Raw genomic sequence first — 23,340 nt, 5'->3', positions numbered from 1 at the left:
GGGTGGGCACTGCTATTTTCAGAGTAAAACTTGCTCCTCAGCACTGTCAGCTTCCCTGGCACTGTGCAGGGCTGCTTGCTTTCAGAGCACCACTGTCCTACCTTACTCCCAGAGAAGGGACCAACACGTATGGAGGAGACTGGCATATAGGAAATTCCCATTCAAGAAATTACTGTGGGCAACCAGGCAGGTAAATAGGGACCTTTTTCTTATAAATTCTCAGGCCTCTGGCTGCTATGAAATACAACAAGCTTTTGGGTAGAAGAAATAATGAAAACACCAGTTAAGGTGGGAGCTGAGGTGTTTTGAACCACCAAAACACTGCACAAGGTCCTGACCTGTGAGAAGAGAGCTGATTCCTTGCTTGTGCATGGCCCTAGAAACAATAATCAGGAATATTCCAGAATAAGCCAATGTTCAGATGACATGCAGCCTGAGGAAATCAGCCCTACTGGTACATTATCCTCACCCCAAGCATTGCTAACCCAGTATACACGATGAGGGATGGGGGAGCCTCCATGTCTCATCACAAGTGACTCAGTTAATTCCAGCCAACGGCCACCAGAGCTGTGGCCAGAGCGGAAGGGCAGCACCAGCATCTGGGTGCTTTAATTCCTGGCATGTCACACCTGGATGCCCAAATGGCCGGTCCTGGGGATCCACTGGTCCGTGAGTCAGCAGAGCCTGGTGGGGGCAGAAGGCACGTCCCCCAGCAGCTCTCCAGGAGGTGACTGCAGATGGGCTGCAAAGAAACCCCGCCCAGGAGCAGAGCCAGTGGGGAGGGAAATCCAGGAGACGAGTGTGCCCACGGTGTTCTGCCGTGCCGGGTGTTGTCCCCCTCCTCCAGCCATCACCCAGCCCCTGCTTCCCCGGCCCCAGCCGTAGGGCTGGGGGGCAGTGTGGGTCCGCCAGCCCCAGCAGCCGGTGGGAGGGCTGGGAGAGGAAATGCTTTGAAGTGGCTGGCGGTTGCTGGCACTGCCGGCTCCGGAGGCAGCGTGCCCAGACTGCCTAATGCACCAGCCCTTTCAGGGGCAGCCTTTGGCACTCGGAGAGATGGTGTGTGAATAGCCAGGACCGCAACAGGAAAAGCAAAGCAAAGAAACCCAACCACAGAACTTGGGGAAATGGCTGGAAGGAAAGCGCTCCCCAAACTTCCAAGCCCAGCTGCGCTGGCCCCACCAATCCCAGGGGTGCAGGAAGGTGGAAGCCGGGATGCGGGGACCCTGCTGCCACCAGGTGCCCAGGACAGCAGCCCCTGCCTGCCAGACACTCCCTCCCTGCACTGAGCCTTTCAGAAAAGCTTGGCTGCCTGACTGACTGCACATCCAACTTGGGGATGCACAGAGCAGCTTGGGCTCTCCCTGCCTGTGAGGGGGCTGCGGGGACGGGGGGAAGCATCGTACCTGACAAGAGGCTGAGCCAGCTCCCACTTGCTTGTCTCTATTCCCCGGCAGACGGCGCTGGGGCTGGCCAGGAATACGGGATCACTGTGGGGCAAGGTGGGGGGGAGCTGAGCTGCAGCAGGATGAGCCCTGCGTGGCCCTGGGGATGGAGGCAAGGCAAAGCAGAGATGTGTCTGAACTGGACATGCTCAGCTGCCCGCAGGGAGGCTGGGGCTGAGGGAGGATGCTGTGCCAGGGGATGGAGAGCAGATCCTCACTGGCAGGGCTGGCAGAGGCATGGGGGTGTGAGCAGTGGGGAGCAGTCTTGGCAAGACGATGGGCTGGGGCAGAACATGGCAGTGTTTACACAGCCGGGAGAGGTTTTATGCATTTAACCGAGGAGGTTTGGATGCAAAATGACCAGGTATGCAACAAGGAAAGAGCTCAGCCCATGGCTGCAGTCTCCCAGGCTGGGTCTGTACATCCCCAACAGGATATGCACCCCTAAGGGATGGGTCCATTTAAATGCTACCAGCAGAGGCTCCCCCTCATACCCAGGGGCTGAGAAGTTGCTGGTCCCAGCAGGATGAAGACAGGAGCACGGGCTCAGCTCAGGAGAAGCCCCGAAACGCCTGCAGCAATGTGAGCATCCTCCTCTGACCTGACCCCAGACCTGTGCACCCAGCTGGCTCTGGTCCTGGCTTCCTCAGCTGGGGAGCAGAGGTGGCCAGAGCATCCTGGGGCTCCAGGAGGCACCTGAGGGGTGGCAGGGTGGGCTGCTCAAAGGGCCCGCAGGCTGGGTGGTGGCACAGAGAGGTGCCAGAGGAGCATGGCCCGGGCCAGGGGCCCGCCAGGCACCCTCTCACTCTTTCACTCTCTCTCTTTCCTCTCTGTGCCTCTCTGCCGGTCGGCTTGCTACATACCTCCTTTCCTACATATTTTCTTGTTGGGCTTTCGGGTGCATTCCTTGGAAATCCGTTTTACTGTAAAATGAATAAAAGACTACAAAATAACAGGAGGCTCCACTGGCGGGAGTGGGCATGCAATCACAACCACGCTGCCACCCTCCCACCACCCTGGGACCGCGGGAGGTGGGGAGGGAGCATCGCAGTAGGAGGAAAACTCTGGGCCAGCCGTGCTGGGTGGGAAGGAAGGCACAATGCATCCTGTGGCCAACGGCCCCAGGGACAAAGGAGTGGAGACAACCGGCCTGGGAGAAGCCACCAGTCCCCAGGCTGCTCCACTACACACAGCAGACCCATTTCAGGTCCCTTCCAGCCTGCTGAAAATCCCCTGGGACTCCCGTTGCGGTGAGGCTGGGGTGGGCACGTGGGCAGGCGCTGCCTCCTCTGCCCTCTACTTACAGTTTAGGTGAGATCCTACAAAGGAAAAGGTTAGACAAGGAGGCACCCAGTGCCACTCAGCCTCACCCCAACAGAACCATGCCCCACGGGTCCCCAGCACCCCAGGCTCATTGCTCTGCCACCATCCCCTCAGTAGAGAGGGGAGCGCTCAAGCAATGTGCCTGCTGGTGCACCCAACCTCCCATCTGTACTAGGGCCCAGAAAAGGGCTCCATGGTTCCCTTCCTTGCTGGAGCATCTCCCCAGGGAGAGGCAGAGAGTGTTCCTCCCAGCCGCAGCCCCCACCCACAACTAGCACATGGGCCTGGGGAGGGTGGGAAGGGGGGGAGGAAGGACAAACTCAAACCAACTCAAGACAGAACCTGGCACTTGGCACCTGGGGAGCACAAACCAGCTTGTCGCTCTGTGGATCTGCAGTCAGAGAGTCGGATTCAGATTTAGCAACACAAGAGAGGAACCCGTGATGATGCCATGGAGGTGGAGGGGGGGGACAGGGACGGACCAAGAGGTGTGGAGGAGCAGGAGCACGCGAGACAGAGATGGCAGCTGACAGCAAGAGGGCGAGCTGCGTAGCCAGAGAAAGCTTTCCACAGACAGACAGCATGCTGCAGGGTCCACAACCACATGCTTTAAACACAACACCCAGGTGAGACCAACCACTGCTGGGGAGGGGCAGAGTGGGCCCCCCCCCCACCCTCCTGTGGGCACCTCAGCAGGGACTCACCATCCTCCGTGGGGATGTAGATGTTGAGGTACAGACAGTCCTCGTTGGGGTCCTGGATGTATGTGGCCACGATATCCAAATTGGAGGTAAACCAGATGGGCAGCATGATCTCAGGAACGGCGTTGTGGATGTTCTGGGGGCAGACTGGTGAGAAGTGGGTAGCGTTCCTGATGCCCGACCAGGATGGAGGTGGCTCAGGGGGCATGAACCTCTTCTCCCCGATGGGGGGGGCAGCGTAAGGCACCCCCAGGTACTGGTCCACGGGCCCCAGGATCTCACTGGGCAGCGGCACACGCACCCCTCGTAACTTCCCATAGTGTGTGTTGACAGTTGGTGAGTAGACCTGGCCCTCCATCTGCACAACCACTGAGGCGAAGCTCAGCACCCAGAGGGTGAGACGCAGGTCCCAGCCGGCCACCAGCTCAGGCACTTGGAGAACAGGGGACAAAAGAGGGCTTCTCCAGAGTATCAGCCACATCGTCCAGGAGGAGCAGCACCAACATCCAGGCCTGAAGCTCCTGGGGTGAGGGCTCAGGGCATCCCCATTGCGCCAAGCATCCAATGTACCCACCAGGAAGAGATGGAGGAAGAGAGCTGGGAGTCAGGAGTGCGTAGCCCAGACACACCTTCTGCTGGCTGAGTCAGGAGCACAGACACAGGGAGATGTGCTCCTCACAGCCCACCAGCTGCCCACTGCTGCCTGTTTGCCAACGGCCCGGCCTGGAGGGGACTGCTGGTACTGTGGAGAGATAGAGGGAATTAACAGCAGGCTTGCTCTGGGAAGAGTGAAAGAGCTGCAGCACTGAAGGAACCAAGATCCCTGGATGGATCCTCCCACCCAAGGGTGCTCTTTGGCTGTGCCACCACTCAGGCAGGTGGCTCTGGAAGTAGGCATGTGCATGCAGCACAAGTAGAGCAGGTGCAGACACACAGACTGCATCTGTCCATGCCTGCACAGCTTGTCCCCAGCACTCAGCCCTGCCCCTGCTCTGCCTGGGTGTGCCCTGCAGCCACCTCATGCAGTGGCACAGTGCCCTTGCCCCATGCTGCAGGAGGGCATCAGCAGCAGGTTATGAGTGCCAAGATAAGTAGGACAGTGTCACTTCCCTGGAAGTGACAAGGAACCTGTTGGGTTCTGCTGTTCCCCAGCACAGCACCTGCACAAGACCCTGCTGGCACCTCTCCTGCCTGAGTCAGAGCCACCTGTGCTCCTCACCTCAGCTTCACCCCAACGTCACTGCCCGGCCCGGTTGCCACCCCCCCACTTCACACACCGGCAAACGAGACCCACATCTCCCACCCAGACACCCATCTCGCCTGTCCACACGCTCCCCAGCCACCTTTCTCTCCCCAGACACAACCCGGGTGCTGGGCAGGCTGGAGGGGAACGGCCCGGGTGCTTCTGGGCTGGCACCACGGCCACCCGAGCAAGCCCCGGGGAGGGACAGGTCTGTTCCCACGTCCCCACGCCGGGCTGTGGACGGGGCGGGGGGCAGCTGCGGGTCCGCGGGGAGGGGAGGGAGCTGCGGGCAGGGCGGGCAGCAGCTGCAGAGGGACCTGCGGATGCGTGTCAGGCAGCAGAGCTGCTGCGCCAGGGAGCCCTTGCTGGAGGCTGCGTGGATTTCGAGTGCTCTGCCCTCCCCACCCCGCACCTCCCGCCGCATTCAGGCCTTATGCAAGTGCCCCCCTCGCCTCCCCTTCCAGCACCGCTGCTCCCGGGCTTGCCCGGTGCTCCCCTCACCCCCGCCGGGCCAGAGCAGCCTCAGCCAGGGGCGGTTCCACACCTCGGCAGGAGGCTTTGCAGCCCCGTCCTCGCTAAAGGGCACTGCTTGATGGTGGGTCAGAGAATGCTGGTCCTGTCTCAGCCACACGTCCTTACCCTGGGGGAGATGACAGTGGTGGCAGGGCAGCTCCATTTTGTCCCAGAGCATCCTTACACGCCCACCTGGTAAGTCTCTCCCAGGCTCAGAGGGGAACAGAGTTGCCTTGGAATTATTGGAGCACAAAATATGGGCTGTATGCAGATGGGAGAACGTGGCCCTGGTGGATGCTCAGCTGGGCAGGGACTCCACCAATGGAAAACACCCCATCCAACCAGGAAAATCAGCAGAAAAAGAAAAAAGAAAAAGAAAAAAGAAAAAAAAAAATCCACAGAGAGCGTCTCAAATCTGCACTGCACATGTGCAGGCAATTCACTGCTGGTCATTAAGGAAATGGGCCTGTGCTGTGCCTGCCCTCCTGATATGCCCAGGGAACACAGCAGCCTCAGAAATCAGGGTATGACAGGCCTAATAAGAAACACTCTGCCCAGAAAATCAAGTTACTGCATCCAGCCTGCTCAAGCAGTGAGGCCTTGCAGGGCTGGACATGCAGGCACCTTGCCAGTGCTCACAGAGGGACTGCAGGTGATACCACACGAGTAGACAGTACAAATACTGGGTAGGAGCAGTCACACCTACTGCCCCATCCACGGCACAGGGACAACCTGAGGGCTGAGCTATCATGACCAGTGTTGATCGTGCTCTACCCCTGACCCCCATCACCTTCATCTCCTCCTGCCCCACCAGGCAGTGACAGCAACACACCCAGCAGGAACACAACACTGCTGGATTACTCCCTAAACAGCTGCCAAAGCTGAAGAAGCAAAAAGTGCATTGAGGGACAGTAATACAGCTGAGGCACCCAGAGACCCTAAGCTCTGCTCTGCCCACCACTGCTGGAGCTGCCTCTGCAGCACAGTGCCTTGGCTGCCCTGCTCTGCCCCCAGCTCTGGAAGAAAACCAGTGTTCATCTAATATTCCTTGCAGCAACGCTCCTCCTTCAGCAGAGAACTGACCTTTGCCTAGCAGTGACATCCCAGGGGTGCAGTGGCAGCCCAGAACCCCCCAAAGCTGCATTTCCAAGTGGCATCACAAGAGCTCTTCACACCCACTCTTCTGCTGGGAGGCAAACTGCTCAGTGCAACTCTTTGGGTACCACAGGTTAGGATAAAGCCAAATTATTAAAGACTGTCATATCTGGTTTGTGTAACTGGAAGCCACAGGCAGCTTCCAGTCTGTATGATAGTGCCTAGAACTCCCCACAGAGCCATTTAAACACACCCATCATCGTTTTCCCTCTGCTGGAACACCACAGCCCTGCCAGTGGTGGCTTACCAGCTGGTTTCCCACCTCGAGAGCATCCTTGGGGCTGCAGGAACATGCTGCCATGGGCATTGCTGCTCCACCAACTCCTCCAGCTAAGCAATTTCATGGCACCAGGCAGAGCTGCTCTGCAGCCCACAGCTGCCTGGCTGGTGAACTGCACATGCCAGTCATTGCAAGATTAGGGCTGAATTCACCACCCACTTTGTGTTCTTGGAGTAGTAGCCTAAACACTGTCCTGGCACAATGAGGAACCCTTTTAATAGCTTTTAAAAAACATGGAAATCTGAAGACAAAAACATAAGGCTAAGACAGAAATGAAGTTCCAAGTACACATCCTTAACTTAAACAAAATGATATCAGGCACAGAGGTATGTTAGTGACAGCCAAGTCAGTCCAGAGATGGAGATGCGGAGTCAAGACCCAGCAGTCCTAATGTTACCTTGGAGAGCCACCACACCTTAACACTCATATTCAGATCACAGTATTTTCACATTTGTAATTCCACATTTGGTTCTATCATTTTCCAAAGACTTTTTTTCATGTCCTTGCAGCACAGAATGAAGGCACCCAAATAATCTCAGCAACATGCTACTAAGCCCTCTTATGATTGGAACAATTTCAATAGCAACCCCCAAAAAAATGATGCAAACCCTAAATTTGAAATTCCCTGGGTTTCAAACGGCTCATTCGGGATGGTTACAATACCCTTGTAACAGATCTTGTGCCTTCATATTGCTGTTCTGTGCTCTCTGCTTTCTGCTGTAGCTTCACATTAACATAACATTTAGGATGGGAATTTAGCCTTAATTTAATATTGACAGACTGCCATGGAAAGCCGAGCTCAGCCCCCTCCACCAGGGGCTGCTGCATGTGCTCTGCATTGCTGCCTCAACAGCTCTTCAGCTTCCCCTCGGCCCTTCAAAAGCACGTCAAATAACCCAGAGCTCTGAGAAAGGACACGTCGTTCAGGGAAGTGATTCCCTTTGCAGCCCACAGGAGGTGGGAGCTACATTTCCCAGTCTCGCCGCCTCCAGCGCTCCCGTTCCAAACGCATTCCCCAGCGAAGATGGCTGCTGCCTCCCTGCAGCCCTGTGCCAGGAGGAGACATGCCTGCCAGTTGGAAGGGAAACCAGGCCGGGCTGAGCAGATAGAGCTGAACTGGGGACGCTCAGACAAGCATGCAGTGAGGAGCTGGGAGGATAAAGGCACTGCAGGCATCCCAGGTCACTCTGCCAGACCTCTGGTGGGGCGAGCGGAAGAAGCGAGGCTGCTAGCTCTTGTGGATGTTATTCATGTGCTTTGGAAAACAAATGCTCTATCAGTATTTCCATGGCCGTACTGTCTGCCAGACAGCTCCCTCTCCAACGAGGAGATGCTCTCCATGGAAACCTGGGCAGGCAGGATCCTCTAGAAGCCTCCCTCGCAGATAGACAGTCAGGCGTCTCAACACCAGCCAGAGGAGCTGCTGGATCCACACCTTCCCTGGCAGGCAGCCGAGGAGACGTGGCCAGGCAGCCTTCCCTCATTGCAGACCCTTCATCAGGGTCCAGCCTCCTGCCCCTGAGCACTCGGGCTGATCCAACCCCAAGCTCATCATGTTGATGCTGTGGTTCTATGTCCTGTGTGGTCTAAAGCCAGGACAGACTGGGACCTCAAACCACCCAGCTGGCAGAGATGGATGATCTCCTCCCAACAGCAAGTAGACAGGATGTCCTGTTGCACTCTCTGGCCACTCTGCCTCGTGCAGCTCTGTTCACCATCTGACCCTGTTGTATCACAGTGGGAGGTAGCTGGGGTCAGCCAGCCCACTCCCCAGCACAGACATGCACCTGGCAATCAGCAGGAGAAACCTCTGCCTCCTCTTCCCTAAAGGGAATGAGCTCCAAACCCTTCCACCAGCCTGTGCTCTGGGCCCTCGAGCTGATGCTCAGCTCTCAGGCAGCAGCACCTGCCACATACACTCCCTGCCCTGCCATGTGCTCTCCTCTGTTGGGCAGCAACCCTGACTCTCAGGAACCCCTGGTCCCATCCCACTTGGCCTGCAACACTGCAGGATTCCCGTAGGAAACTCTGGGAAGCAAGAAGCTGCAGCGCAACTGGACTGATGTGCTTGTGCTTGTGTCTGTGTCCCTGCAGCTCCTGCAGAGCTTCCCTCTGCCAGCAGGTCTCAGCTCACACCCTCTGATGCTTCTGGCCTGGTTCAATGCTTGAGGCCAACACTACAGAGCAGATTTGGGGGTTATGTGCTATGGATTGTGCTCAGTGGATCCTTCTGACCCATCTCAGGTTACCATCCATGCCACAGGCAGATGTTTCCCAGTCTGACAGCATTGTGGAAGCAATTCCTGGACTTCAGGTCCATCAGAGAGCTGGTGCACAGTAACAGATGGTTACCAGTGGCTCACACATTGGAAGGGGACAAGCAGGGTTTCAGAAAGGTCTACCCTACCGTTTCTACTGCTTTGCTTTTCTGTGAATGACCTAAATGACAGAACAGAGTTGTGTTTTAAAATCTGCACATGAAACCCAGCACTTTGGAGGCCAGGACAGGAATTTGACATGCTCCCAACAGACTGAAGAAAGAGCTGAGAGATGATGGGCAGGCCTGTAAGTCATTGGGAGGTAAAAAACTGCACAGACAAACCACAGAGGAAACGACAGCAGCGTTTCTGCCAGACAGGTCAGGAGGGCTACAGGGAAGTACAAACTGAACGTGAGCCAGCATGTCATTGTCACAAAGGCAGGCAGATACAGTAGGATTTGTGAAAGGTCAGCTTATAAAGACACATGAAGTAATTACTCTGCTCTCCTTTCAGCTCATAAAGGCACATCAAGTAATTACACTGTTCTTCTCCAGAGAACTGGTTCATTCCCCAAAAGACTTGGACCGACTGAGGGAGGCCTCAGGAGACCAGCAAGACCACCAAAGAGCCTTGGACAAAATTCTAATAGAGTGGCTCTAGTCTAGACAAGACAAATCAGAGGACACAGTTCTGTAACATTTAAAGGCCACTGCAAAAAAGGGTCAGAACAGTCTGACACTGAACTCTGCTAGGTAGGAGATACACCCATGTTAAGGATGGGGAAGCAAGTGTACACCAAGAAAAGTTAAAGCACACCTTGCATATCTGCAGAGGGTGCTACATGGCAGATGGATGGACTAAGTGACCCCCTCAGCAACCTCTCCAGCCTAGTTTCCTATGCTTCTCATGACCCTGACAGCTCTGATCCTGCTCTCATTTGTTCTGCATTTGTCACCGTCTGCGTAAACTACATCCACCTTGGCCACAAAGCCCTCAGCATTTAGGATGCTCTCACAGAACAGAACACTTAGGAAGCTTCCCAGCACTGTGGAGCCCATCACATCTCTTCTCCACTCTGCAGAGGTCTTCCCCAGAGTCTGGTGCCCCTTTATCTCACTCTCCTCCTAGAGGCACATCTGCAGCACCTGCAATATCTAGGCCCCACAGTCACTCTGTTGGGCCAGAAGGAAAAACAGTCATAAACCTCACCCTTGTTTGCTTCAAGTGCAAGACATATCCCTGTGATTTGCCTTTCCTAACTTCTACCTACAGCACCACCAGTATTTAAAGTAAAATGAACATTAGAAGCCTAGGAGAGACTCCACTGCACATCCTTTGGCCTGAGTAGAGCATGACAGACTGCGTGTCAGTTAAGTTCCTCAATGCTGCAAGAACATATGTGGGACAGAAGCTCTTTGACAACTCCCACACACGTGCCAAGAGCCTCGAGAGCTCCCATTCAGAACAGAATCCCTAGAAACAGACAATTTCAAGTGCCACTTCTGCTGTGGTGCCAGTGGCCTTCTGCTGCAATATGGCCTGTCCCCATTTGCTCCACGGCCTTTAACAAGTTTCTCATGAAGGAGCCAAGCCTGCCTTTTGAGGGACACCAAGGGCAAAACAGACCTTTCTCTTGCCCACACTTCAGCTTTTTCAGGCATTTTTAGTGTTGAATGTCAGCACCCTGTTCCATTCCCTGCTCCAGAAGGCACACTACTCAGCAGGTGAGAGGGCCTGGCTCACTTCCAACTCCTGGTTAGCATCAAAAGCTCTAAAAATGCAGGAGGTTTCTCAGTGTCACTGAGCTGAGCCCAGCAATGCTGCTGAAGGGCAGCCAGTGAGCTCTGCAGCAGGGAGAGTGTTGGGGTCAGCACCCAATGCTGCCAATGCAAGCAGAGGGTGGCATCCATAGAGGACACAAGGACAATTGTGCTGGAAAGCCTGGGTTCTTCTGGAACAGGCTACATGCTCACCTTGAGCTGGTCTAGATTTCAACAGACGTTCCCACTCACTGCTTCCCAGGAGTCTGGTGGGAAGCTGAGGCCAGGCCACGTGGCACAGCTGCTGTGTGAGCCAGGGGCTCTGCTGGGACCCCTGGCTGTGAAGAGGGCAGTGCCAGCAGCCTCTTGATGGGCTGCTGGGTTTCCACGGGGCTCAGCGACAGCTGCTGGAAGTGGGCAGCTGAATGCCACGTTTCGGATGGAAATAATCTGGATTATCTCACATCACAGCTTCCCTGGCCCCAGCATGAAGAAATGGTGGCAGCTTCTCTTTCCCTCACCTTGCTGCTTGCTCAGTTTCAATTTACAAGTGTTTCCCTGCAGGGGCAGAGGTTAATGAGAACCGCTGTCTAACGAGCAAACACAGTGCCCTGGCCTTGGCATGGCACACTTGCTCCCCAGCCAGAACGACTGGCAGCACTGGAAGAGAGCTGGGAAGATCTCCGGGACTCCAGGAGCCACGGGGACGCACCCGCGGCAACAGCTGGATGCTGCGCTGCCTTCTGCTGTTCCCTGAAGCTCGTGCGAGGGGGTGCGGGCTGCTCAGTGCCCCCCAGCTCCCCCCTGCCCCCCCCAGCTCCCCCAGCACGCTGGGCGCTGCCTGCTCCGCCCGGGGGCCAGGCGCGCCCCCGCCGCCGTGCGCGCGGCCGTGCGGGAGCTGTCCCTTCAGCACCGCCCGCTGCGGGGGAACCCGGGAACCTCCCGCTTGGAGAAGACCTCCGAGATCAACCGTATCCCCAGGGAAGAGCAAAAAACAACAACACAAAACCACAACCGCACCCCACAACACCAACTCCCAACCCCCCCATGCCCACCCGAGCCTGTCCTGAAGTGCCACATCCACACGTCTCTTGAACACCTCCAGGGATGGTGACTCCACCACCTCCCTGGGCAGCTGTTCCAGCCGCTCTTTAGGTAGAGAAATGCTTCCTAATATTCAATCTAAACCTCCCCTGGCCCAACTTCAGGCCACTTCCTCTGGTCCTGTCGTTATTCACTTGGGAGATCAACACCAACCTCCCTACAACCTCCTCTCAGGTAGTTCTAGGGAGCAATGAGGTCTCCCCTTCTCCAAACTAAACAATCCCAGTTCCCTCAGCCTCTCACAGGACTTGTTCTCTAGACCCTTCACCAGCTTGGAGAGGTTCTTCTCCTCCGAGCAGATCCCTCAGCACAGCCCTGCAGCCCAGACTGTCCAAAAGGCAGGGAGGACTTGCAGGAAAAGCACTTGCTCTTTCTCGAGCTCCAGTGGGCTGGTTGTGTGGCAGCTGAAGGAAAGGCAGGAGATGCAAGGATATCTGCCAAGCAAACTCTGCATCCCCTGGACTAGGTGAGGGGTGACCTCATTGCTCTCTACAGCTTCCTGAGGAGGGGAAGTGGAGAAGGAGGTGCAAATCTCTTCTCCACAGTATCTGGTGATATAACTTGTGGGAATGGTTCAAACCTGCATCAGGAAAGGTTTAGACTGGGAATTAGGAAGGATTTATGTGCCAAGAGGGTGGTCAGATGCTGGAACAGCTTTCCTAAAGAGGTGGGTGATGTCCCATGTCTGTCAGTGTTTAAGAGGCATTGGGACAATGCCCTTAATAACATGCTTTAACTTTTGGTTAGCCCTGAATTGGTCAGGCAGTTGGACTAGATGATCCTTGTAGGTCCTTTCCAGCTGAAATTATTCTACTGAATTCCATTCCAGTCTGTTCCATTCTATTCCACCCTACCCTACCCTGCCCTATTGGAAATTGTGCTTTGTAAATAGAAGGGAGAATTATTCCAGTGCTCACTTTGTGCAGGCAGGTGACTGACAATGCAAAAATGCATCAACAGAACCCTGGAATTTCCAGACATCTATTCAGGAGTGAACTGACAGACAATCTACTTTCAGCATGCCCTTGGAACCAGGACAAAGTTCACGCCAAGACACCTTTGCTCACTCTCCGACACATCACAAATGAGGACCAGGCACCTAACTTTATGGCAACATAAACTCCCTCACAAATCTGAGATTAACACTATGCAGCTAGTGACTGAAGTGCAAATCTCACCCAGGGAAGAGAGAGCTGTCTGCACCAGCAGCTCTCCCCTCACTTCCTTCTCCAGCTTCAGCAAATGGTGCATTGACATTAGCCCAGCTGCTCATCACCATCCCCCTCACATCTGCCAGAGAAATGGCTCCTATGTCCTCTCCCAAAAAAAAACCTCAGAAATTACTGTGGCTAGCAGGGGCCCTTTGTTTTTTTTTTAAGTTAAGATGGATCATTGTAACTGAATCATGTTAGGGAGCAATTACACAAGCACAAGGCTCTTTACAAAGCAACAAACTTCTGAAACTCCAAGTCCAAATACATTCATAGTTCTTACATTAGCTACAAAAGCAGGCTTGAAATTTAATAAAGAAAGGTGACTTCAGTGACCCAAAAAGAGGCTGTCCCAATGCAATGACACCCCCATTCCTGAAACATCTCAAACTAAGCAGCAAATATGAAAAACAGCTGCTGATGGAATGTCCTTCCACAAAGCTCTCCCATATTCCAGTCCCTCAAGCTTCTTTCTAGGCACACACTCCAACTAAAGACAAGAAAGCACTGGTGGCTGCAGGCAGGCTGAGTGTGTGCACAGCCAAAGCTTTGCATGGACTAGTGTGGCCTGGAGGAGGCTCTATAAATGTAGGGAGGTGGGCTGGAGAGAGGAACTGACTGCAGCTTAAAATACAAAGACTTCCTGCAAATGCCACTAGAGAGGGTGGGCAACAAGACACGAGAGTGTTTTGAATGGGAACAGCTCTACTCAAAATAAATTGTCAATAATTCATTTTTACTGATTCAAAGTAGGAAACCAAAATCACTTAATCACAGGTTGTAATCCAAGCTGTTGCTGTAAGAATCTCCAGTTTTGGCAGCAGGACTGAGAAAGGATTGCTTCCTTCACCTGCCCCAACCACCTATTTCTGCCTGGCATCACTGTCCACCACTCTTCTTCATCTGAGCAAAGCTTTGAGGGGCAGGGTGGCTCTATGGAGACAGCAAATCCCTGTGCAAGGCAGGGTATGGGCTATCCCAACAGAGCCACTCCTCCAGGGCCACAGTGCAGGCAGCAGGGCCACACATGCTCCCCCAAAATGCTAGACAGCCCAAGCATTGCAGTCCAGCACCAAATCATTTCCTCACTGCAGCCTCCTTGGTGGCAAAGCTCAAGAAAGCTGTCCCAAGTGATGTCTGAGCAGACATCATCTCCACCATCCACACTACCTCCAACCTGTTGTAACAGTCCCCACTTCCAGGTGAAACACCAGACAGGCCTTGCACAGATCCACACACCCAGATGTGGACGGGGGCAGTGCCACCCCAGAGAGATGCCCCAGCTGAACCCCAACCCATCACTGCACTCAGAGAGGCAAGTACCCACCACGTCCCACCTGACACAAGCTGCTGAGTTGTGCATTAGTGCCAGTGCCCCCGACCAGACTCCAGACATGATTTTCTGACCATATTGCAAGAGGCAAGCCCGTGTCAGGGAAGCAGCACTTTCTCTGGCCAGCAAGGACCAGCCAGACACACTCATCATCCTGGAATCACCATGTTGGTGCCCCTTCAGATCTGAGGGCATTAGCAGTGACCCACCACTCCATGACACTGCAGCTTGCCTGGGGACACAGCCAGCCCCAGTGGCAGCCACCACTGAGGACCAGGGCACTGCTCAGTCCCAGCTGTGCCACAGCTGGCCTGGGTGACCATGCTCCCCTCCTCACAGCACTGGTCTCTTCATCTGCAACAGAGAGCTGGTCTCTACAGAGCACTCAGAGGTGGGAGACTCCAAAAGCTCTGGACTGCAACAGGAGAAGGGGAACTGTGACCACTGGTAGAAACACACGGAGAGCAGAGCACAGACCAGTGCAAGCTGCATTTGCCAAAGCTGTAACACCCCTTCCCTCTGCTCCTGCCAGCAAGTGGGACCCACTGCAAACATCACGAAGGGAAGATCCAAATGTGGAGGTGGGAAGAGGCCACTGCTGCTGGAAAGCACCATGGACTCCTCTGCCCACATCACTTGTCCCCACCACCCAGCTTGCAAGCTGCTGGTGGCAGAGAGCTCCGGGTCCCCGTCCCCTCCAGCTGCGCCGCGTCCCCCACCTCCACCGGGCAGGGCAGAGCAGCCCCGGGGCTGCAGCTCCGGGCAGGGCTCCTGCCGGCACCGGGGGCTGCAGACCCGGAGCCAACATGACACAGCGTCACGCAGCCATGTCCTGCAGCAGCCTCCGCTCCGCCCTGACGTCAGCCCCGCCGGGGCGGGCAGGACGCGCAGACACCGCCCGGCTCCGCGGGGCCCCTGCTCCCCCGCTCCTCGCCAGCTCGGGCTTATCTGCAAATTGAATTTCACACTTGCGTGCTCCAGAGCAAGGCACAGGTGCTGGAGAAGCCACCCTCCCCCTCCACAGCTGTCTTTCCCCCCTTGCCCCACCCCGTGCGGGCACCCGCTGGATGGGAGGAGATCCTGGGAAAAGGCGGTGACTCCTCACGGGCAGCTCCCGGTGGGGCTGCTGGCTGCGCCCTCCAGATTTGGGGCAGCAGGAGGGCGAGAAGACCCTCAGGGTGCCTGTCTGACACAACGTCTACACATGCAAGCTGCTGGCACAGCACGGCATCCAAGAACACCCATCCACAGCTGAATGAGATAAAACCCCATCCCAGAGTAAACGGTTTCCCCAGAAACCCTGAAGGCTTTCCCAGGAACTCTGGAAATGCAGATTTGTTACATGCTCCAGTGAACAACCTAAAGAGTTCATATGGGTGTCATGTCCAGAGATCACCACTGCCACAGGTCACACATCTAGCTGGCAGCCCAGACAGATGCGCTGCCAGCCACCTTGGAAGGACATCAAGCAGTCAGAAGGTCCAGCCCAAGCCCACAAGAGCCTCTACTCAATTAAGACAAACAGCTTCCTCAAGCAGGGAAGCCTGCCCTCAGCAAGAGCCATCAGCTGCTTGTGTTCCCAAACCAAAACCAAAGCTGGTGTGACTAAGATGAGCAGGGAAACCCCCCGGGCCGGGGGCTCAGCCTGCAGCCAGGGCAGCTCTGCAACATCTGACTCCTGGTTGTGACACCAGGGCTTGCTAGGGACTGGAGGCCAGGCAAAACCAGCAGCTAGGAAGGAAGCCTGTTCAAATATAATCCAAAATGTATTTTATATTTTACCTTGTACCTATCTTCTCCCATTTTTCCATCTTTAAGCACAAAAAAAAAAAAAAAAAAAAAAAGAAAAAAGAAAAGCTGAAAGCCTAAAACCTCTGGAAAAAAAAACAAACCCAAACACAACCAACAAACCAAAACCCTCTCATGTTTTACTGTAAAGCCTGCCTGGTGTTAAGAAATAAGCTGGTCCAGAGCAAATCAGGCAGCCTGGGGATGCCCTGTCTCTCCAGAGGGAGCAGAACAAGATGAAGCAGGACACACAGGCATGCTGCAAGGACCAGCAATGCCAAGGAAAGGCAACCTCCAGTGCCAAGAAGGCTCCCATGCTCCCTGCTGCTTCTCACAGGTCCCCAAGCACAGCTCTGCCCAGCAGGAAGCATCACTCCTGGTGGACATGGGAGCAGGTTTTTGTTACAAAGAGCAGGTAACCACTTGGCTCCTCTTCAGGATGTGAGTATCAAAGTACAGCAGCTCCCTGACCCAGTCTGCAAGATCCTTATCAACAGAGCCCAGCAGCAACAGAGACCAAAATGGCAATGAGATCCCTATGGCTGCTGGCCAAGGGCAGATTGCAGTTTTGTGGCTGGCAGGACACCCTTGTGCTGGCTGGATACTTCCCTCATCCCTCACGGAGGGGGTTCTCCTGGATGTCATGAGGATGTGAAACCATGAGCTTCAACCTGGCTTGGCTGCCCCCAACCCAAAGCCCACTGGGGACCACAAGATCCCCATCTCATCCCTGCATCCTCCTCTTCAACTCTACTTCTCCCACAAGAAGGAAACCTCTCCCAAATTGAGCATCTCATCTTCCTGATGTCCTTGCATGCCTCTGGACTTCTCAGGTTGCTGGGGAACAGCCTTCTCACACCCCATGTACACCGAGGCAAGGCTGAACTGGACCCTCACTGGTAGCAGGACATGAGTATTTTCTCATCTGGGAGTAAAACCAGGAACAAAACAGTCTGTTATTTCCTGATGTGTGCAAGAACAGGCAGAGCCAGGGCACTGGAGGAGGGGAAGATGAAGATCAGATCCTCAGTGATTCCCCAGTGCCCACCACATGCAGCAAGTTCCAGGGAACTGCGATAACATTGGGATGAGATTCCAGATCTGCTACCAGCGTGTCATGTGGGTGCCCTGTGCCCAGGGAACCAGAGGAAGCAGAACTACCAGGGAACACAGGAGGGAAGGGATGCTGGCATCCAGCTTCAAACCAACCCAACTGGCAACTGCTCAGCGGACAAAACTCTGCAGCAAGGGATCCTGCGATGCCAAGGCAGAGATTCAGTGCTCCATGTCCCTTACCTGCTGCACCTCCATTATGTGGGGAGAGCACCCTTCACTCTCAGAGAGGAAGCAGGACTGAGCAGGCATCTGTCACCCTGTGCCAAGTGAAGTAACACAGAGCTGGACGGGGACAAACCCATCCTTCTTTACCAAAGCCCAGTTCTCCCTCCTGGCTCCACCCTCTCTGGTAGGCACAACGTTATGAACCTGACAGCTCAGACCAAGGGTCCACCTGGCTCCATACACTTCCTTGCCAGTAGTCAGAAACATGAGCAGTTTGCAGCTCAGCAGCTGCCCAAGTCAGAGGTGGATCTTGGTGTATTTATTGGTTCTGGGGGAACCTCAGACTGACAAGTCTGGAATTCATTCTGTTTCTCCTGGAACCAATGTCAGGTTTCACTGTTCACAGCACCTTGTTCTAAGGACTTCTGCGGTTTGATAGCACATCTGAGAGGAGCAGTGCCCCTCCTCCTGTTTGGCACCTCCTGCTAGCTTCATTTCATGTGACCTTGTGCTTGAATGGAAAGAAACAGTGAACAGTTAACCTTTAACTTTTCTCTCCTGGCCTCCTGTAGACATATCTTATCCATCTTCTGCTGTTTCTTTTCCAATCTGAAGGACCCTGCCTTATTTAACCATTTTTTGCACAGAGGCTATCAGACCTCTGACCATTCCTGCTGCAACTTTGAGGCATTTGACTCCACAATGATCTCAACACCCACAAATCTCTCCTGAGCTCCCCTGGGCACCTTTAGAGACAGAGACACAGAGCAACCCCTGTCCTCTTCTCCTGCATCACTGCCCCACGAGTCCTGAAGCTCCTCAGTGGTGCCTGGAGTCAAGAAAAGGTACTGGAAAGACTTGTAGACAGCCAGACTCACAGACTCACCTCCACAACTCCTTTAGTGCTGGGTGCCAGCACCAGGAGATGGATGTGGCCACATGAAGACACTTTGGCCACACTGCAGACTCGGGCTGCTTCTTCCACCCTTTAGAGTTGCAGCTGATGAATGCCTGATGGAGGCAAGGCCCCTGCAGCCCCTGATCACAATGCCAAAGGGCATTCTCAGCAATACCCCATCAAGCCCATGTCAAAAGCCTTCCTGATCAGCCTCTGTGAGCCACCCTCACCCTCTGAGAGCCCCAGCAGCCAAGGCCCAGACCCAAACAAGGCTGGTGCACAGTACAAGCCCTGTAACATGCTCTCTGCAACCTTACTCAAATTTTGCCACCTGCTCTGCTGGCATGGCCAGAGCACCTGGCCACCAAGCAAAGCTTCAGATCTGCTTGCCAGGCACCTTGCAGGATACACTCACGCTGAGATGTAGTTTGAAAATAACAGATGTTACTCCACTGTTCTGCATTTTGCAGTGTCAGGAACAAGGCTTCTTTACCAACAATCTCCCAAGCTCCTTGCCAAGGCAGTCTCAGCCCAAACAGTGTTTCCCAGCACAAAGTCTTGCACACAGACAACCCTCCTTCCCTGTGCCATGTGCCTGCCCCACTGCCAGACAGACAATGTGGGAAAAGGAGTATATTGCAAGGGCTGAGTTTCCCCACACAACTGTAAGACTAAGCAGGAACGCAGGTTTCATCATGGATTGCAATATCACATCACTGCTGAGCTCAGACAAGCCTCCAAACAAACAGCACGTATCCTCCTAACCAGGGAAAACTTTCAGGAGCTACATGCACGAGACAGGACCTGGCAGCTGCAGCCAGAAGACCTTGTGTCTTTCCACTACTCCTGCTTCAGCCCCTTTTCCCCTCAGTCAGACTCACTCCAGAGTCTGAATGATGTGGGTTCAAACTGCCAGCTCTGGCAATTGCAGGACCTTTTATTCATTCCCCTCACACCCGATGCAGAATCCTGCTGAGGCCAGCAGCACACAGGGCTGGTCACAGCCTGCTCCCTGCCCCCAGCCCCAGCAAGCATCACATTTGGAGACCACCAGACCATTTAGTCCACCATGCAGCACCACTCCGCTCTGCCACAGCCCTCTAACTCAGCTCTCCTCAAGCACCCCAGGACCAGGATCCACCCTGTCTCCTTCTGCTGCTGTGCCCCTGCCAGCTGTGACCACCTCCCCTCCATGCCAACCCAAGACCTGTGAACACCCTTGGCTGTGGCTGTGGATGCAGGTACAAATGCCAGACCCTGAAAGAAGCATCTTCCAAAACACTCTGTCAGCAAGAGCTGATAACAGACCATCAAGGATCTGTCTGGGATTCCATGAGGAGCAAATAATTGTCCCGTTGCAGTGGCACTGAAAGCCCTAAGGACAGAGCCAAGCTGTCCCTGCCCCATCCCTCTGCACTTGGTGCACAGCCCCAAGATGGTAGATATCCTCTGTGAGATTTCAGGGGTTCCTCCATGGCTCCTCCATAGATATACCCAGACACACACTTCATGTCCTCATCCCCACCACTTCACATCATCTGTTCACCCTCCTCCTGTTACTGGGTCCCTCCAGCTGCCACTGGTGCACCATGGACACCCCACAACGGTCTGTGCAAGGCCACAGTTGCTCCTGGATGGCCAAAAGGGCTTCCCTTCCCCCTCCACCTGCTGTGTAGAGTAGCTCCTAGCAGGCAGAATATGGGAGGATGGCAGCAAACTGCTTGAGAAGCAACTGCGGTTGGGGAGGTTTAGGCTCAACTGCTGCTGCTCAGGAATGGTACAGATGGAGCTTAGTGACTCAATGACTCCAAGGTCTCTTATATACCTGTTGTCCTAAAACTCCTCCTCCCTTGACACAAAGACAAGGCCAATGTGGACCTGCCAGAATATTTTGGCAGTCACTGTCTTTTTGCTCTCGCTTGTGGATTCAGTGTGATCTGGGTCAACAGGCACCTGGACTGTGTTGGACCTGAGCACCCAGAGCAGACCCCAAAGAAAGCCAGGAGAGATGCAGCCACCACAGCTGGAGCCTCAGCACAGTCAATTCTCACACTTCCTTCTGAAGCCTTGGCAGCCCCTGCCCACAGGCAAGGCACTGCCAGCCTGCACAGCAGCTCCACTCACAACTCCCAGGCTCTGCCCACCCTCACCACCTTGCTCTCAAGCACCTTCACTCTAGCCCTTTGGGAGAAAAGCCTTTACATGTGGTCTGGGAAGGAGACAGACACAGACGTAAGGTCCATGGCAACTCCCTTGGCATGGGCTCAACCTTTCTCTCCAACAGCTCTGCCCCAGATGCACAGTGCATGTTGAATATAGGCAGTTGGAGGCTGTGAAAGGCAGGAGCACGCAGACCCTTCCAAGATGGGCACTGCAACTCCATTTCCTCAGCACATGGCTGTGCAGCGCCCACTCGTTGAGGTCCACAGGCTGCCCTGCATGTTGGTGGCTTTCACTCCTGCCCTGGTGCTCCAGAGGTTGCGAGCCGAGTGCTTGCAGGTGTCCAATCAAACTCCACATCCTGACTGCACACGTAACCATGGCAACTGCACATGCGAGCGGCAAAGCCTCGAGCTGGGCTAACTGCAAATGCAAATGAAGCAAACACATGCACAATGCTAAAAGTGTGACCTCTAAATGTCAGCCTTTAACCGTTTTGCAGACACCAGCTCTGGTGGTGGCCACCTGCAGCGTGCAGAGCAGGAGGAGGTCTGCTCCACCAGGGACCTCAGAGCGCCCAGCCCCGCGCCCGGGGTTGGCACTGGTGTTAGCAGGGAGACAAGATGGCACACGCATTTCCCAGAGCTAAAAGTGACCCCTGCCTTGGCAACCCATAGATCCCTCTCCGGAGACACATCCATCCCTTACCCAGCTGGCAGATGCCCCTGCTGTCAGAGAGCAGCCCAGGTTTCAGGGGAAGAAAGAGCCCACCAGGCTGACACAAAGCCAGAGCAGGTGCTCGTGGGGAGTGGGCTCTGTCAGTGCTGCATCCACACGTGCCCAGCCAGCAGCAGGTGGGGCACCCTCAAAGGAAGGAAGGAAGGAAGGAAAGAAAATCCCGGCATCATGGGGACTTCATGCCGGAGCCACCTCCCCAAGGGAGGGCCATGGCCTTGGGATGGGCTGCCAACAGAGGCACTAGGAGGTGTCACCATGTGGGACAGTGTGGTCCAGAAAGAGACAGACTGGCTAAAGGCTTCACGCCCCTCATCCCTTCTCCTCTCCCAACAGTGCTGGACACAGACAGACCCCTGATGCTCATCCTCACCTACCAGTGACCATCACCTACCACTCCTGTCCTGCTCCGTGGCTTCAAGCACGACAGAGCCAAGCTCAGGCAAACAGCACCAGCTCCAGCCACAGCACACACCGCCGGAGCCACCAGCAACCCCTGCACCATGTGCCTGACCCACCACTCTGCTCGGGACGAGCTCGGCCAGCACAACAGAGCCCCTGTTGGACACCGAGCCTGCCCACACCCCAGGCCCCTGCTCAGGAGAGACAGGGAATGCCCCTTCACTCCAAGAGCCCAATGACTAATGTCATTCCCCGTGCTATGCCAAACAAACCGAGCCAAGGGGATCTCCTGCCTGCCCTTGATCCGAGGATGCTCACGCCAGCAGCCCGGTGCTGGGCAGCACCAGGCGCACCCTTGCACCCCAAATAACCCACCCCACCCCCAGCTCCCCTTCCCACCCCCCCCAGCCCTAGGGAGCATCCCAGTCCTGGGGCAGGAGCACCCGAGCCGGGACAGCCCCTGCTCCCCGCTACGTGCCGGGCGCGATGGGCCGGGCTGAGCCGAGCAGAACCGGGCCAGCCAGGCTGCCTGGGGCCGGAGATGCGGGGCGGGGGCCGGGGCTGCGGGCGGGGGCCGCGCAGCTGAGGCGGGCGCACAATCCCCCTTTCAGCACGTTGCCATGGCAACCCGCCGGCTCGCCGCGGCCGCTCATCCGGCCCCGTTAACCCCCGCCGTTACCCGCCGCCGCCGCGCTCGGCCCCGCCTGTTAACCCCCGCCGCGCCGCGCCCCGTGCCTGGCCCGGCCCAGACCCCTACCCCAGGACCGGGACCGGGACCTGGACCCGGCGGGCGGCCACTCCCGCCCCAGGAGCTCCATCATCGCCGCGGCGACCAGCCCCGCTTCGTGGGGCCGGTCCGGTCTCGCCCGGCCGCCCTCCCCAGCCAGAGCCATCGCGGGCCGGGCCGGGCCGGGCCGGGCGGGCCGGGGCGCACTCACCGTGGGGGGCGGCGGCGCGGCTGGGCCATGCCGGTGGCGGCAGCGGCTGCTCCGCGCCCCGCGCTCCGCTCAGTCCGGCCCGACCCCGCACCGGGAGCGCGCGGCGCGTTCACGGCGGGGGCGGGCGGGGGAGGGGCCGCACTGCAGCACCCTTTCGCTGCCGCCGGCGGTTGCACCCCCGCCCGGTACCGGTTCCGCGCTGATTTGGTATCCCACGGCCCTGCCACGGTGCCGGCCGCGCTGGGTACCGCGTGTCCCGGCAGCTCCACCGCCCTGGGTCCCGCACCGAGCGAGTGTCGCGCCCGCCGGGCAGCGCGCGGTCCGGTACCGCGCTCGCCGGGTACCGCCACTGACCGCACCTGCACGCTCGGTATCCCCCGCGGCGCCGGGAATCGTCTTGTACCCTGGGCATCCCGCACCATCCCGGGCTTTCCTGCACTGCCCTGGGCGTCTTTCACCATCCCGGGCATCCAGAATCCTGCCCCACTGCACCTGGCCCACCCACTCTGCATGGGTGCCTTCCTCTGCCCCCGCATTGCCCCGGACCCCACGCCCTCCGGCCCCGGCATCTTTCCCCACGGTCAGGGGAGCCTGCCTGCCCTGCTGCTCGGAACTGCTCAGCTGGTCCAGGGAGGATTCATCAGGGAGGATTCACCAGGGAGACAGCACCATGGGATTTCCCATCGCAGCCTCAGCGCTGGGGCAACTGCAGCCCCGCCGCCCGCCCACCCCCCGCCGTGCACCGGGTTGTGGGCTCTGCCCCCGCGGCCCCACAGGCCCCAGCAGCACCGTGGAGCAAGACACAGCAGCTC

The 23,340-nt window shown here is 56.3% G+C and overlaps 1 protein-coding gene across 3 annotated transcripts in view; it reads right to left on the bottom strand.

Moving 5' to 3' along the window:
• The window catches only part of NLGN3 (neuroligin 3), a 39,184-nt gene extending 16,568 nt beyond the window's left edge, over positions 1–22,616 (bottom strand). For 2 of the 3 annotated variants that reach the window (XM_051630018.1, XM_051630019.1), the window contains exons 1-2: positions 22,529–22,616; positions 3,470–4,208 (exon numbers count right to left, since the gene is read on the bottom strand). In XM_051630018.1, the coding sequence (XP_051485978.1) occupies positions 3,470–3,947 (478 nt within the window). In that variant the 5' untranslated portion in view covers positions 3,948–4,208; positions 22,529–22,616. Of the gene's footprint in view, positions 1–2,305; positions 2,366–3,469; positions 4,209–22,528 lie in introns of all 3 variants that reach the window. The other variant, XM_051630017.1, reaches the window with a different exon arrangement.
• Between the last annotated feature and the right edge of the window lie 724 nt (positions 22,617–23,340).

The sequence above is a fragment of the Apus apus genome, chromosome 12 (genome assembly GCF_020740795.1).
Source record: "Apus apus isolate bApuApu2 chromosome 12, bApuApu2.pri.cur, whole genome shotgun sequence".
Lineage (NCBI taxonomy): Eukaryota > Metazoa > Chordata > Aves > Apodiformes > Apodidae > Apus > Apus apus.
This window is presented reverse-complemented; position numbering and strand designations above follow the sequence as displayed.